This window comes from Leucopleurus acutus, assembly GCF_964270905.1.
Source record: "Leucopleurus acutus genome assembly, chromosome: 16".
NCBI lineage: Eukaryota > Metazoa > Chordata > Mammalia > Artiodactyla > Delphinidae > Leucopleurus > Leucopleurus acutus.
In genome coordinates, this window is record NC_139158.1 from 15,122,504 (window position 1) to 15,138,375 (window position 15,872).

At 36.2% G+C, this 15,872-nt stretch overlaps 1 protein-coding gene across 1 annotated transcript in view; it reads left to right on the plus strand.

The window, feature by feature from the left end:
• The window catches only part of SEPTIN14 (septin 14), a 35,954-nt gene that overhangs the window by 12,665 nt on the left and 7,417 nt on the right, over positions 1-15,872 (plus strand). The window contains exons 5-8 of the mRNA XM_082857227.1: positions 2,900-3,086; positions 6,569-6,730; positions 12,812-12,908; positions 14,192-14,360. Of these exons, the coding sequence (XP_082713353.1) occupies positions 2,900-3,086; positions 6,569-6,730; positions 12,812-12,908; positions 14,192-14,360 (615 nt within the window). The remainder of the gene's footprint in view (positions 1-2,899; positions 3,087-6,568; positions 6,731-12,811; positions 12,909-14,191; positions 14,361-15,872) is intronic.

The following is a 15,872-nucleotide window of genomic DNA, read 5'->3' on the forward strand; positions in this document are numbered from 1 at the left end:
ACTGCGCCACCAGGGAAGCCCCTGTCTTTGATTTTTGATAGCCTCATTATAAGGTGTCTTGAGAAGGTCTTTATGCATTGAGATATATGGTGATCTATTAGGTTTGTAAACTTAGATGGCTAAGTGTCTCCCAAAATTTGTGAAGTTCTCAGCTATTCTTTCTTTTTTTTAAGTTAATTTTTCCTGGAGTATAGTTGCTTTATAATGTTGTGTTAGTTTCTTGCTGTACAGCAAAATGAATTAGTCATATGTATACATATATCCCCTCTTTTTTAGATTTCCTTCCCGTTTAGGTCACCACTCAGCTATTCTTTCTATTTATTTATTTGTTTGTTTTTTTGTTTGTTTGTTTATGGCTGTCTTTGGGTCTTCGTTGCTGTGTGCGGGCTTTCTCTAGTTGCGGCGAGCGGGGGCTGCTCTTCATTGCAGTTCTCGAGCTTCTTCTCATCGTTGTGGCTTCTCTTGTTGCACAGCATGGGCTCTAGGTGCGTGGGCTTCAGTAGTTGTGGCTCACGGGCTCAGTAGTTGTGGCTCACAGGCTCTAGGGTGCAGGCTCAGTAGTTGTGGCACACGGACTTAGTTGCTCTGTGGCATGTGGGATCTTCCCGCACCAAGGCTCAAACCCGTGTCCCCTGCATTGGCAGGCGGGTTCTTAACCACTGCGCCACCAGGGATGTCCCTATTCTTTCTTTAAATAAACTTTCTGCCCTTTTCTTCCTTTCCTCTCAGTATGGAAATCCAACTATTCTAATATTTATATATTTTTGAAGTCCCTTAGATCATATAAGCTTTCTTCATTCATTTTCATTCTTTGCGTCTTTATTTTCCTCTGCTTGAGTTATTTCAAAGTTCCTATTCTCTAGCACACTGATTCTGTTTTCCATTTGGTCTCTTCTGCTGTAGATGCTCTCTATTGCATTTTCTATTTCATTCATTGAATTTTTCAGTCCCAGAATTTCTGTTTGGATTTTTTTTTTTTTTAAGATTTCTATCCCTTTCTTAAGTTTCTAATTTTGCTCATACGTTGTTTTTCTGATTTTGTTGAATTGTCTTTATGTGTTTTCTTGTATCTCATTGAGTTTCATTAAAACAATTATTTTGAAATCTTTTTCAGATAGATTGCAAAATTCTGTGCCTGTGATTCAGTTATTAGAGGATTATTATTATCTTTTGCAGGTGACATGTTTTCTTGATTCTTCACATTCCTTGGAGTTTTGCATTGCTGCTTTTGCACTTGAAGTAGCAGACAGCTCCTCAAATCCTTTACTAGTTGCATTTAGGTGGATATACTGTTTATTCGTCCTGTTATATCTGGGAGCTTTCTCTGATCTTGTATGGACAGCCCAGCTCCACAGTTCTTACTCCCTCTTGTGGCAAAATTCTTAAGCTTTTATGCCTTCTCTGATTCTTACAACTCTCCTGGCTGGCTTCTAGGAACTTCTTTTTTTCCTTTCAGAAAGTGGTGCTATAGCTCAAAATTTCCAGAAAGTGGTTTCTCTTGCTCACAGATTCTGGTCTGATTTTTCTGAGCACACTCCATTTACCAGATCTCACTCTTGCCATCACATGCAGGAGTGTGCACACAGCCTGCTGCAGAGTGTGGGGAGGTGTGGGTTTATATGCGGCACTGGGAGTATGCATGGGTCCAATGGGGGAGATCATCAAGTGAGGTTCTCCCAGAGGCTAATGGCTGAGTTTCCTGCTGAAGTCCTGAGCTTGGTCAGCATGTCCCTTTAATGCCCTTTGATATTCTTATCTACCTCTTTCCTGGTGTCCTTTTGTCCCTAGTCATGGAGTTCCGGCTTCAGTATTCTAGGTGCTGCTGGAGAGAAATGGTTTTCTCCAACAATGTCCTGCACAGCCAGACACTGGGTGCTGGGCACTCACTCACAGCCTCCCATTCTCTTGTGGGAGAGGTTACTGATGACTATTTCAGCCCTGTGCTGTGTTGTTTTGGGGGAGCATTGATACTGGCAAAATTCCTCTTACCCTCTCCAGCGCATCCAAATTCTTTTTTATTCTCCACGAAGTGCTGGAATCTGCCATATGGATTGCTGAACTTCTACAGGTCTCTCCCATCTGTGGGTATGTGTCCAAGTCAGCACACTTCAATTTTTCCACGACTGTATGCAAGAGGGTGTGGCAGGTTCACTGGCTCCTGCTGGTTCCACAGCCTGTATGGACATCTGTCTCCCTATTGCCATACAGTTGGGCAAGATTCCTCCCGGTTCCCTGGCATGTGGTGCTGTGTCCCATCTCCCACAGAGGTACTTTTGTTTGTGGGTGGATCCAATTATTAGCTGTTAAAAAGGGGGGCAAAAGGAGAGATGTATTCACTGTCATGATACTGGTGGCACTCTTAAAATTTACATACAGTAAGACTCAATTTTTGTGGTGTATACTTCTGTAGGTTTTAAAAAATGCATAGAGTTTATACCCACCATCTTAGTTGTGACATAGAACAGTCCTGTCACATCCAAAAATTCTCTTGTGCTTTAGTCTCTTTATCCTTGTGCTGATACCATCCTGTATTAATTATTTTACTTCATACATAGTAAGACGTGATATATGAAGAATATATCTTCTTCATTTTTTTTTCAGTATGTCTTGAGCATTCTTGGTTCTTTGCACTTATACATATGTATACATATAAAAAATTTGTTTTCTGATTTGAACTTCATTGAACTGATAGATCATTTTTCCTTTTCTATAAACAAGAGGACTTTTTGTTGCTTTGTAACACCTTGTAGCTGTTATCTTTGTAAGGACATATTATGCACATTTTATCACTGTGGCAAACTAGTGAGTACACATATTAACTAGATATTAAATGGTAAAAATGCAGACATCAGATGATATTAATCTGTTATGCTAAATGTTTAAATAATCATTTTTTCAGCTACCAGCTAATAGGTGACTACATAGATGCTCAGTTTGAGTCCTATCTTCAAGAAGAATTGAAAATTAAGCGTTCCTTTGTTGACTACCATGATTCCCGTATCCACGTGTGCCTTTACTTCATTTCACCTACAGGACATTCTCTGAAACCCCTTGATCTATTAACCATGAAGAACATTGACAGTAAGGTGCGTTCGGTAAATCTATCAACCTATCAAGATTTGATACTTATTGTGAAATAATACAAATCTTGAAGGCATTTGCACACAGAGAACTTGTTATTTTGTAATATGTATATATATATATATATCTTTTGTTGTTGTTAATCTTTTTTTAAAAAAAATTAATTAATTAATTAATTAATTTTTGGCTGTGTTGGGTCTTCGTTGCTGTGCACGGGCTTTCTTCATTGTGGTGCGCAGGCTCCTCGCTGTGGTGGCTTCTCTTGTTGCAGAACACAGGCTCTAGGCACATGGGCTTCAGTAGTTGCAGCACGCAGGCTCAGTAGTTGTGTCTCATGGGCTCTAGAGCGCAGGCTCCGTAGTTGTGGCACGCGGGCTTAGTTGCTCCACAGCATATGGGATCTTCCCAGACCAGGGCTTGAACCCGTGTCCCCTGCATTGGCAGGCGGATTCTTAACCACTGCGCCACAAGGGAAGTCCTTTTTTGTTAATCTTTAAAGCATTTATGTTTGTTTCCTAGGGATGCCATTGCAAAATACCACAGACTTAGTGGTTTAAACAACAGAAATTAATTTTCTCACAATTCTGGAGGCTATAAGTTCAAGACCAAGGTGTCGCCAAGTTTCATTTTTTCTGAAACCTCTTTTTAGGTGGCAGATTGCCACTTTCTCACTGCGTCCTCACATGATCTTTCCTTTGTACACACAGCTGATGTCTCTGTCCAAGTTTCCCCTTTTTATGAGGACACCAGTGGGATTGGATTAGGGCCTATCTTCATGGCCTTATTTTGACTTAATCACCTCTTTAAAGGCTCTATCTCCAAATACTTTGTGAGATACTGGGGTTTAGGGCTTTAAGATATGTGTGAGGGAGAAGGGGGAGACATATTCAGCCCATAATAGCATTTGATACATTTCAACCTTTCTTCCTTTCCAGAGAAATTTAATTACAATGTGTATCAGTTAGGAAAATGAGACACAGGTTTTAAAAATTTTAATAAAATTTAAAATTTATCATGCTAAGTGAAGTAAGTCAGACAGAGAAAGGCAAATATCATATGATATCACTTCTATGCAGAATCTAAAAAAAAATTCATACAAATGAACTTACAAAATAGAAACAAACAGACTTAGAGAACAGAATTTATGGTTGCCAGAGGGGAAGGGTGGGGGTGTGGGATATATTGGGAGTCTGGGATTGACATGTACACACTGCTATATTTAAAATAGACAACCAACAAGGACCAACTGTATAGCACAGGGAACTCTGCTCAATATTCTGTAATTACCTAAATGGGAAAAGAATTTGGAAAAGAATAGATACATGTATGTGTATAACTGAATCACTTTTCTGTACACCAGAAATGAACACAACATTGTTAATCAACTATGCTCCAAACTAAAATAAAAATTTAAAAAACTTAAAAAAATTTTTTTTTAAATTTAGGGGTTTGTGATTAAATCATAATTCAGATCATGGTCATTTACCTGTAGTTTTGAAATAGAATTTACTCTATAGTACTATAAAATAATGCCATTAACGTTTACCCGGTACCACTGATGGTGTGACACATGAAGATTTCATGATCCTGGCTACTGGTTCTGTCAGAGAAAATTCAGAATATATACAATTTTTTTTTTCCAACAGAGAGCAAATGTACATATGAAAGAACTTGTTATGTCATGAGATTCTTTTCTGCACTCAGCCCTGGTAAAACATGCTGTCTTCAACTTTATTCAGTTGAAGGGAGGAAGAGTTCTAAAATTGCGTTCCCTTTATCAAAGAAGGCCTGACCTTTGCTATGTATTGTTCAAACTGGAAAGAAACGTTGTACTTAATCTAAGTCACCAAGTAGTTGAAAGAAGTTAGATTTCTAGCTAAAATTAAGAGCTGTCTCAATTTCTCGGTTAGTACTATATTCAATACTCAAGGACACACAGTTTTATTTTTAATTTTATGGGCAGCTGTAATCATCAAGCCATTTCCAGATACAAGAAGTTACTAATTTTTGCAAAGACCATTGCATAAAGGGTTGGGCAAGGTTGTGTCTGTCTGTTGTCTTCTCTTACAGGTTTCTCAGCTCTCCTTGCAATAAGTGACTTTTGTTCCTTAAATATGAACACCTGAGGAATTATTGACATGAAGCGTTTTCATTTCTCATATGGTAATGATTTACTATCACTGGAGGATATCTTTTCCCAGCTTTCTCACTAATACAACCCAAGACATTTATGTTAGTCTTGAATCTACCATAGCAGTTGTCTGCTTTTTACTATGCAAGGTATTATTCAAGATTTTAAAATTAGACAAAGTTTTGGGGCTTCCCTGGTGGCGCAGTGGTTGGGAGTCCGCCTGCCGATGCAGGGGACATGGGTTCGTGCCCCAGTCCAGGAAGATCCCACATGCCGCGGAGCGGCTGGGCCCGTGAGCCATGGCCGCTGAGCCTGCGCGTCCGGAGCCTGTGCTCCGCAGCGGGAGAGGCCACGACAGTGAGAGGCCCGCGTACCGCAAAAAAAAAAAAAAAAAAAAAAAAATTAGACAAAATTTTGAACATCTACGTTATAATATTGAAGCCCTAGATTTTCATAAGGATTTTTTAAAAATGTACTTTGAGGAACCTAAAACAAAAGCAATAGACCTAAAACTGACTTTTATGCATTTCTACTAGATCACAGAACTTAACGTTGTGTAGCTATGATTTAACAGTAACAATTTATTTTAACAGTAATAAAACATATTTTGGAATTTTATATTGTTATTTTCTACAAAGTTTAATTATTAAGATGTAAATTCATTGAGAAGCAATGATCATATTGTAGACCTAGGAAGAAAATTTTATGTATAAAATTTCAAGTTCAAATATGCAATGTGAAATCATTTCTTTTTACAAATTACAAATGGACTTTTTTGTTAGCACGGTGCTATACACACATATATACACACTCAGCTTTTAAAGTATAGTAAAAAAAAGTCTACTATTTTTAGGTGGTCTTTGGAAAACACAAGCAGATCTACCTGCAAGGTCATCTAGGTAGAACAAGATTCTACCTAGAAAATGGGACAGTGATTAAGGTGGATTTATGGAGAAGATGATGCAAATGAATGACAGGTAGAAGGACAAAGTTGATCTGTTCTATAATTTTGATGAAAGGTCTCTTCTGACTTTTTAATACTCAGTTTAATAAGAAATCAAATTGATAATGAAATCAAATTGATCATACTTCATTTTGCTACTTACATTTTACTAACTCCAGATGTGTAAGAAAGTTTGAGAAAGAAAATTGAGGTTTCTAAACCTGAATTCTGATTAAAGATTAATCTTCAAAAGTACTGATGATTTTGGAAAGTAATTCTGTGAGGAAGTCATGATAGCCAGTGATAATCTAGTTATGAAAATTTATTGTCAGAAATTGAGGTTTTGACTGTAAATATAACAAATTAATAACAAATCCTCAATGGTGAGATTTTGTTTGCTTCTTTCTTAATAGGTGAACATTATACCACTGATTGCCAAAGCAGATACAATTTCTAAAAATGATTTACAGAAATTTAAGTGTAAGATAATGAGTGAATTGATTAGTAATGGCATCCAGATATACCAGTTCCCAACAGATGATGAAGCTACCATGGACGTGGACACCTCAATGAATGTAAGCTTCTAACTACCGAATATCAGTTCTATTTGACAGGTGGGAATGAAAGTATAATTTATAAGTAACAATATTAGTAATATAGTGTCACTTGTATCTGACAAAGATACTATAAATAAGATATTTTTTTCCCAAAAGCCAGTGTGGGAAAATGTTTCACTTTCTTGATTTTGAAAAATGTTTGCTGATAATCAATTCTTTTAAAAAGCGTTTTATTGAGATATAGTTCACATACCATGTGACTCACCTGTTAGAATATACAATTTAGTAAGTTTTAGTTTATTCACAGTGTGTGCAACCATCACCACAACGAAATTTAGGACATTTTTATTTCTCAAAAAGAAATCCCATACTCTTCAGCTTTCTCACCTACTACCTGTCAGCCCTCCTCTCCACCAACCCTAGGAAACCACTAATCAACTTCTTTCTCTTCAGATTTCTCTGTTCTGGACATGTCATATGAATGGAATTATATAATATTTGGTCTTTTCATGATTTTATCGGCTATTAATATGTCTTCCCAAGAGAAAAATTTACTCAGACCCTTTGTCTATTTTTAATTGAGCTTTTGTCTTTTTATTATTGGGTTGTAAGAGTTCTTTATATATTCTGGATACAAGTTGCTTATGAGATACATGATTTGCAAATATTTCTCCCAATCTGTTGGTCTTTCCATTTTATTTTTGGTGTGCTTTGAAACACAAACTTTTTAATATTGATGAAGTCCAGTTTATTTATTTTTATTGTTACTTGTGCTTTTGATGTCATATCTAAGAATGTTTTGTCAAATCCAAGGTAATAAAGATTTACTTATAAGTTTTCTTCTAAGAGGTTTTAAAATTGTGGTAAAATACACATAACCTGAAATTTACCACCTTAAACTTTTTTAAAGCTTACAGCTGAGTGGCATTATACTTTTACAGTGTTGTGCTACTATCATTGCCACCATCTATATCCATAGAACTCTTTTCATCTTCAAAAACTGAAGCTCTGTAATAAACAATAATTCCCCATTACTCTTTCCCTCAGCCCTATGAATTTGGCTACTCAAGGTACTTCTAGTAGATGGAAATATATAATATTTGCCCTTTTATACCTGTACAAATATTTATTTGAGTCCCTGCTTTCAATTCCCTTGGGTAGTGCCAAGAAGTGGAATTGCTGGATTGTATGGTAATTCTACGTTTAATTTCTTGAGGAACCGCCATACTGTTTTCCATAGTGGCTGCACTATTTTACCCCACCAAAAGTGTACAAGGATTCCAATTTATCCACATTCATACCAACACTTGTTACTTTCTGGGTTTTTTTTAAAGTAATAGTTCATATTAATGGATGTGAGGTGGTATCTCATTGTGGTTTTGATTTGCATTTCCCTGATGATTAGTAATGTTAAGCATCTTTTCATGTGCCTGTTGGCCATCTGCATGTCTTCTTTGAAAAAATGTCTATTGAGGTCTTCTGCCCTTTTTAAAAATTGGGTTGTTTGCTTTTTTTTGATGTTGAATTGTATGAGCTGTTTATATATTTTAGGTATTAACCCCTTATTAGATATATCATTTGCAAATTTTTTTAATTCAGTAGGTTGTCTTTTCATTTTGTTGATGGTTTCCTCTGATGTGCAAAAGGTTTTAAATTAAATTAGATCCCATTTGTTTATTTTTTTTGCTTTTGTATCCTCTGCCTGAGGGGAAAGATCCAAAAAAATATTGTGACCACTTACGTCAAAGAGTGTTCTATGTTCTCTTTTAGGAGTTTTATGGTTTCTGGTCCTACATTTAGGTCTTTAATCAATTTTCTGTTTATTTTTGTATATCTTATGACAAAAGGTTCTAATTTCATTCCTTTACATGTAGCTGTGTAGTTATCATGTAGTTATCCCAGCACCATTTATTGAAGAGACTGTCTTTTCCGCATTGTATATTTTTCTCTCCTTTGTCATAGATTAATTGGCCATATTTGTGTAGTTTTATAACTGGGCTCTTTGTTTTGTTCCATTGATCTACATGTCTGTCTTTGTGCCAGTACCATACTATTTTGACACTGTAGTTTTATAGTAGAGTCTGAAGTCAGGGAGTGTGATACCTCCAGTTTTGTTCTTTTTTCTCAAGATCGCTTTGGCTATTCAAGGACTTTTGTGGTACCATACAATTTTATTATTATTTATTCTGGTTCTGTGGAAAATGTCATGTGTATTTTGATAGGGGTTGAATTAAATCTACAGGTTATTTTGGGTAGTATGGACATTTTAACATTATTAATTCTTCCAACCCATGATTGTGGTATATTTTTTTCACTAATTGGTGTCATCTTCATATTCCTTCACCAACGTCTTATATTTTTCAGAGTATAGATCTTTCACCTCCTCTTTTAAGCCAATTCTAGGTATTTTATTCATTTTGATGTGATTTTAAACAGGATTGTTTTCTTGCTTTCTCTTTTTGATAGTTCATTATTAGTGTATAGAAAAGGAACAGAAATTTGTATATTAACCTTTTTATGCAACTTTATTGAATTCATTTATTAGTTCCAGTAGTTTTTTGGTAGAGGCTTAAAAGTTTTCTGTATATAGTATCATGTCATCTGCAAATACTGACAGTTTTACTTCTTCCCTTCCAATTTGGATGCCATTTATTTATTTATTTATTTACATCTTTATTGGAGTATAATTGCTTTACAATGGTGTGTTAGTTTCTGCTTTATAACAAAGTGAATCAGTTATACATATACATATGTTCCCATATCTCTTCCCTCTTGCGTCTCCCTCCCTCCCACCCTCCCTATCCCACCCCTCCAGGCGGTCACAAAGCACCGAGCTGATATCCCTGTGCTATGCGGCTGCTTCCCACTAGCTATCTACCTTACGTTTGGTAGCGTATATATCTCCATGCCTCTCTCTCGCTTTGTCACAGCTTACCCTTCCCCCTCCCCATATCCTCAAGTCCATTCTCTAGTAGGTCTGTGTCTTTATTCCTGTCTTACCCCTAGGTTCCTCATGACATTTTTTTCTCTGACTGCTGTGGCTAGGACTTCCAATATTATGTTAAATAAAAGTGGTGATAGTGGGCATCCTTGTCTTGTTATTGATTTTAGAGGAAAAGCTTTCAGTTTTCAACATTAAGTATGATTTTACCTGTGGGTTTGTCATAAATGGCATCTATTATGTTGAGATATGTTCCCTCTACACCAACATCGATGAGAGCTTTTATCATGAATGAATGTTGAATTTTGTCAAATGCTTTTTCTACAGTTATTGAGATGATCATGAGATTTTATCCCTTGATTTGTTAATATGGTGTGTCACACTGATTGATTTGCAGATATTGAGCCACCCTTGCATCCCTGGAATAAATCAGACTTGATCATGGTTTATGATTCTTCTTATATATTGTTGAATTTGGTTACCTAATATTTTGTTGAGGATTTTTGTACCTATATACACCTAAGATGTTGGCCTGTCATTTTCTTTCTTTTTTTTTTTTTTTTTGCTGTGTCTTTGGTTTTAGTATCAGGGTAATGGTAGAGTCGTAAATGAATTTGGGAGTGTTCCCTCTTCTTCAGTTTTTTGGAGTAGCTTGAGAAAGATAGGTATTAGCTCTTCTTTATATGTTTAGTAGAATTCCCATATGAGGCTGTCTGGTCCTGGATTTTTGTTTGCTAGGAGTTTTCTGATTACTGATTCAATTTCACTACTAAATATTGGTCTGTTCAGATTATATATTTCTTCCTGGTTCAGTTTTGGGAGATTATATTTTTCTAGGAATTTATCCATTTTTTCTAGGTTGTCCAATTTATTGGCTTATAATTATTCATAGTATTCTCTTATGATTTTTTAATTTCTGTAATATTCATTGTAATTTCTCCTCTTTCACTTATTATTTTGTTTATTTGGGCCCTCTCTCTCTCTCTCTTTTTTTTTTTTTTCTTTTTTTGTGGTACGCGGGCCTCTCACTGTTGTGGCCTCTCCCGTTGCAGAGCACAGGCTCCGGATGCACAGGCTCAGCGGCCATGGCTCACGGGCCCAGCCACTCCGCGGCATGTGGGATCTTCCCGGACCGGGGCACGAACCCGTTTCCCCTGCATCAGCAGGCGGACTCTCAACCACTGCGCCACCAGGGAAGCCCTCTCTCTCTTTTTTATAATCAGCCTGGCTAAAGGCTTGTCAATTTTGTTTACCTTTTTAAAAAACAAGCTTTCCATGACCAGGGTCACAAAGATGGTTCAACATAAGCATATCAATCAATGTGATACACCATGTACACCATGCAAAACCATATGATCATCTCCATAGTTGCAGAAAAAAGCATTTGATAAAATTCAACATCCATTCATGATAAAAACCCTTACGAAAGTGGGTATAGAGGGAACATATCTCAACATAATAAAAACTATTTGGGCTTCCCTGGTGGTGCAGTGGTTGAGAGTCCGCCTGCCAATGCAGGGAACACGGGTTCGTGCCCCGGTCCGGGAAGATCCCACATGCCGCAGAGCGGCTGGGCCCGTGAGCCATGGCCGCTGAGCCTGCGCGTCCGGAGCCTGTGCTCCGCAAAGGGAGAGGCCACAACAGTGAGAGGCCCATGTACCACAAAAAAAAAAAGCTATTTATGACAGACCCACAGCCAATATACTACTCAACAGTGAGAAGCTAAAGCCTTCCTGCTAAAATCTGGAACGAGACAAGGATGCGCACTCTTACCACTTCTATTCAACATAGTATTGGATGTCCTAGCCACAGCAATCAGATAGGAAAAAGAAATAAAAGGTATTCAAATCAGTAAGGAATAGGTAAAATTGTCATTATATGCAGGTGACATGATACTATATATAGAAAACCCTAAAGACTCCACACAAAAACTACTAGAACTGATAAATGAATTCAGCAAGGTAGAAGGATACAAGATTAACATACAGAAATCAGTTGCCTTTCTTTTTTTTTTAACCCCAAATAGTTTATTTTACTTTGTTTTATACTTTATTGAAGCATAGTTGATCTACAATGTTGTGTTAATTTCTGCTGCACAGCAAAGTGATTCAGTTGTATATATATATATATATATATATTCTTTTTCATGTTCTTTTCCATTATGGTTTATCACAGGATATTGAATATAGTTCCCTGTGCTATACAGTAAGATCTTGTTGTTTATCCATCCTATATATACTAGTTTGTATCTGCTAATCCCAAACTCCCATTCCTTCTCTCCCCCAATCCCCACCTCCCAGCAACCACAAGTCTGTTCTCTATGTCTGTGAGTCTGTTTCTGTCTCATAGATATGTACATTGTGTCGTATAGCTTTCAGTTATAAAATAAATAAGTCCTGGGGATGTGGTGTACAACATAGTGACTGTAGTTAATAGTACTGTATTGTATATTTGAAAGTTGCTAAGAGAGTAGATTCAAAAAGATCTCATCACAAGAAAAAAAATTGTAACTGTGTGGTGATGGATGTTAACTAGACTTACTGTGGTGGTCATTTTATGATATATACAAATACCAAATCATTATGTTGTACATCAGAAACTAATATAATATGTCAGTTATATCCCAATTAAAAAATACTTTTAAAAATATCATCTGAGAACAGATAGTTTTACTAATTCCTTTCTGATTTGCATTCCTTTTAAAATTTTCTTCTCCATTTTCTATATAGTATTATTAATATGCTTTATGTTATATTTCAATTAACTAATTATTAGAGTTTTCTTAATTTTGTCTTTTAGCTTTTATACTGGAGTTAAAAGTGATTTGCTTATTGTGTTTCAGGGTAAAGATAATGTGAGAAAAATTATATGTCTACCAAAAACTGTTTTCTTTGTATTCCCCACAGCCGAACGCCTTGCTTTAGGCTGTACTCAGTAGGTAGTTTTCAATTGTGTGCATGATCTCGCACAAATGCTTACAGCAATTAATTTGCACATATTTAATGTGAAGTCATAAAATCTGAGGCAAGATAAATCACTTGTTTGAATAAACTTATGATGATATTATTGTCTCTGTTGTTTCCATAACAGAAATAAGATTAACAGAGTAAGTTATATTGGTATAAGGAAACATGATTAAAATTGTACTTACTTTCTAGGAACATTTACCTTTTGCTGTAGTAGGAAGTACAGATGAAGTGAAAGTTGGAAAAAGAATGGTCAGAGGCCGTCAGTACCCTTGGGGAGTTTTACAAGGTAAAGGTAACAAAGATGCGCAGGCTTGCTCTGGAATGATTATGCTTAAATATATATATAATTATAAAAATTATATAAAATATAACTATAAATATGTAAAACAAAATATTTTAACTTGAGTCAATATTGGTAACTCTTGCTAAACAGCAAATTAATAGTTACTGATAAGGAGCACAGATTCTGTTTCATTTAAGATAATGCTTATTTTGATTGTAACCTATTCTCATGGGAGTTTTCTGGATGGTGCTTTAGGCAAAAATTCAGAAACTGGGCAGAACCTCCTCATTTCCCCCATCTGCTATATGCAGATTATCTCTCTATGCATAAACCATCACATTCAGAATGTTGGAAAGTTCTTTGAACAAAAGAACTCTGAACAACACAGAAGCATAAATATTGGTACTTGAAACATGTTATATAAGTTAATTGCTACCTAATTTATAAAGCATTTTAAAGTGGTCCCTATAAAAAGGGATGGAAAACCATTTTAAAAATAAAGTAATACAATTCATTTTTGGCTAAATTATACCTAGACATTTATATTAGTTATCTAGCATCATGATGAGTTAGAATGGTGTAATAGCAGTCATTTATTGTCTGATTCGTATACTTGTGATACTAATTATTGGGGACTAGTTTCCAAATGTTATTTTCAGTTAATATATTACAAATTTTTAAATTTATGAAATGTACTTAAACACAACATATTTTAATGAATATTGCATTTGGTTATAATATCATACACAATGCACAAAGTATTGTGCTCAGTCTTTTGGATATGACAAACACAGTAGAGAGCCATGTGAATTTATTGAGCGATTTTGAAAACTGACTAATTCATTCTCATAAATATGGTGTATAAATATAGTTTAATAACTAAATCATGCATAGTTGTTAAGACCTTTATGTTAGCAGGATTTACTTTAATAAAATTATTTACTTTAGTGAAATTATATTATATTCTTTTTTAGTGCTCTGTAGAATACCTTGAGCATATTCATTTGAAAAATACTAACATAATTATTAATGAAAGTTTATGCCATCTACTAATATTACATGTTATTTCAGTGTTTCCTATTTATTCTTTGGCTAATAAATTTCAAGCAAATTTCCTGGTCTATAAATAAACTCTACCTATAATTTGTATGTACCATATAACCATAGTTACATGGTTAAAAGAATTATAGCTATTAATCTGAACGATCTCTTAGCTCACTCAAGAATACTTAGAAAGTGATAGGGATTGATAATAAGCTTTGTGGCTTTATTATTTTTCTGCCTAGTGGAAAATGAAAATCACTGTGACTTTGTTAAGCTCCGGGATGTGCTTTTTTGTACAAACATGGAAGACTTGAAAGAACAAACCCACACTTGGCACTATGAACGTTATAGGTGCAGCAAACTTCAGAAAATGGGATTTACTGATGTGGATCCAGACAACCAGCCAGTAAGGTGAGTGGAGATCTTGCTCAAACAAGATGACGGGTGACTTAGAAATCCCCTACAACGATGAGATATGATTATTTCGGAATGAGAATAGCTGTACTTCTCACATCCTAAATTGTGTGGTTTTTCATCATCTTCAGACTTAGATGGAGAGTTAGTAGGAGCAACATAATGCAAGGGCTCGTTTATATGCATCCAATATGTGTATGTGCTGAAATGTGTATCCAAAAGAAAAAGTAGATTTTATATGGAACAGAAGCTCAGGAAAGAGATTTGCAAATATTAGTAAAAATTGGTATAAGATGGCAAAGGATATTGAGGATTGGATGGAGGAAAGAGGAAAAGCAGCAGTGTAATGGCATGGTGTTGTCGAATCCAAGTTCACGTGCACGACACACAGTGAGGCCAAACAAACTGAAACATTGGAGTTTGGAGCAGAGAAAGGTTTATCGCAAGGACCTTGCAAGGAGAATGGGTGGCTCATGCTCAAAAGACCTGAACTCTCTGATGGGTTTCAGGGAAGAAGTTTTTATAGGCAAAATTTGTGGGGGAGGGCTGTAGGGTGTGTAACCCTCCTCTGATTGGTTGATGGTGAGGTAACAGGGTGATGTTCAGTCATCAGCCTTCTGGTTCCTACCAGTCTGGGTCTACATGCTTGTGCTCAGCGTGAAATTATCATCCTCCCCCTGGGTAGGCACGTTAGTTCCTGTAGAAGAACTCAAGAGATCTGTATCAGATTGTCATACACACACTCCCACCCCTGCCCCAGGAGGAACCAGGTCCAGGACCCCATGCTGCACTATTGTTTCTTTCTGCATTCCCTCACTTTCCTCCCAGTAACTGTTTGAATCTGCCCTTTGGAACTCAGGGAAGGTCTAGGAGGCGGAAAGCCTTTTTCCCACAAACAAGAAAGGGGGTACACGGAAAGGCTTTTATGCCTGGGAGGGTCCCACAACATCCCGCTCGGTTTCAATCTTCCCTTTTCTTTGATATTCCTCCATCTTGAGGGGAACAGGTGTTGGACAAGAAAGGGAATAACATTTTGGATTGGAGAGCTCAATCATAAACTTGGCAGAGAATCTAGGTTTTCGGGGGACTCAGTTTCAACGGAAGTCAAGTGAAAATAGTTTGAGAGCAGGTGTACTTAGCTATATTGAGGAGGAATAGGATTTGTGCTGCAGAAGGATGACAGTGTAGAACAATCCAGTTATATTAGTTACAGTACTTTGAAGGCAACCAGAATTGAACTGGCTATCTTAAATGCATCATATTTTGAAAGACGCCTGGCCTTATTCTAATTATTTTGAGAACCTCATAAATTAGATGTTCCCCCAAATTTTGTTGTCAAAAGATGTGAAGAAGTGTGATAATAAAAAGTGGTAGGAGAAACAAAACATATTTTAAGTGTTTCAAAATGTGAGTACTTACTATATATACACTCTCTATACTTATATTCAATATGGCCCCTCACTTTTTTACATCTCGTGATATAGAAATTTTCATTTCTATACATGAGAG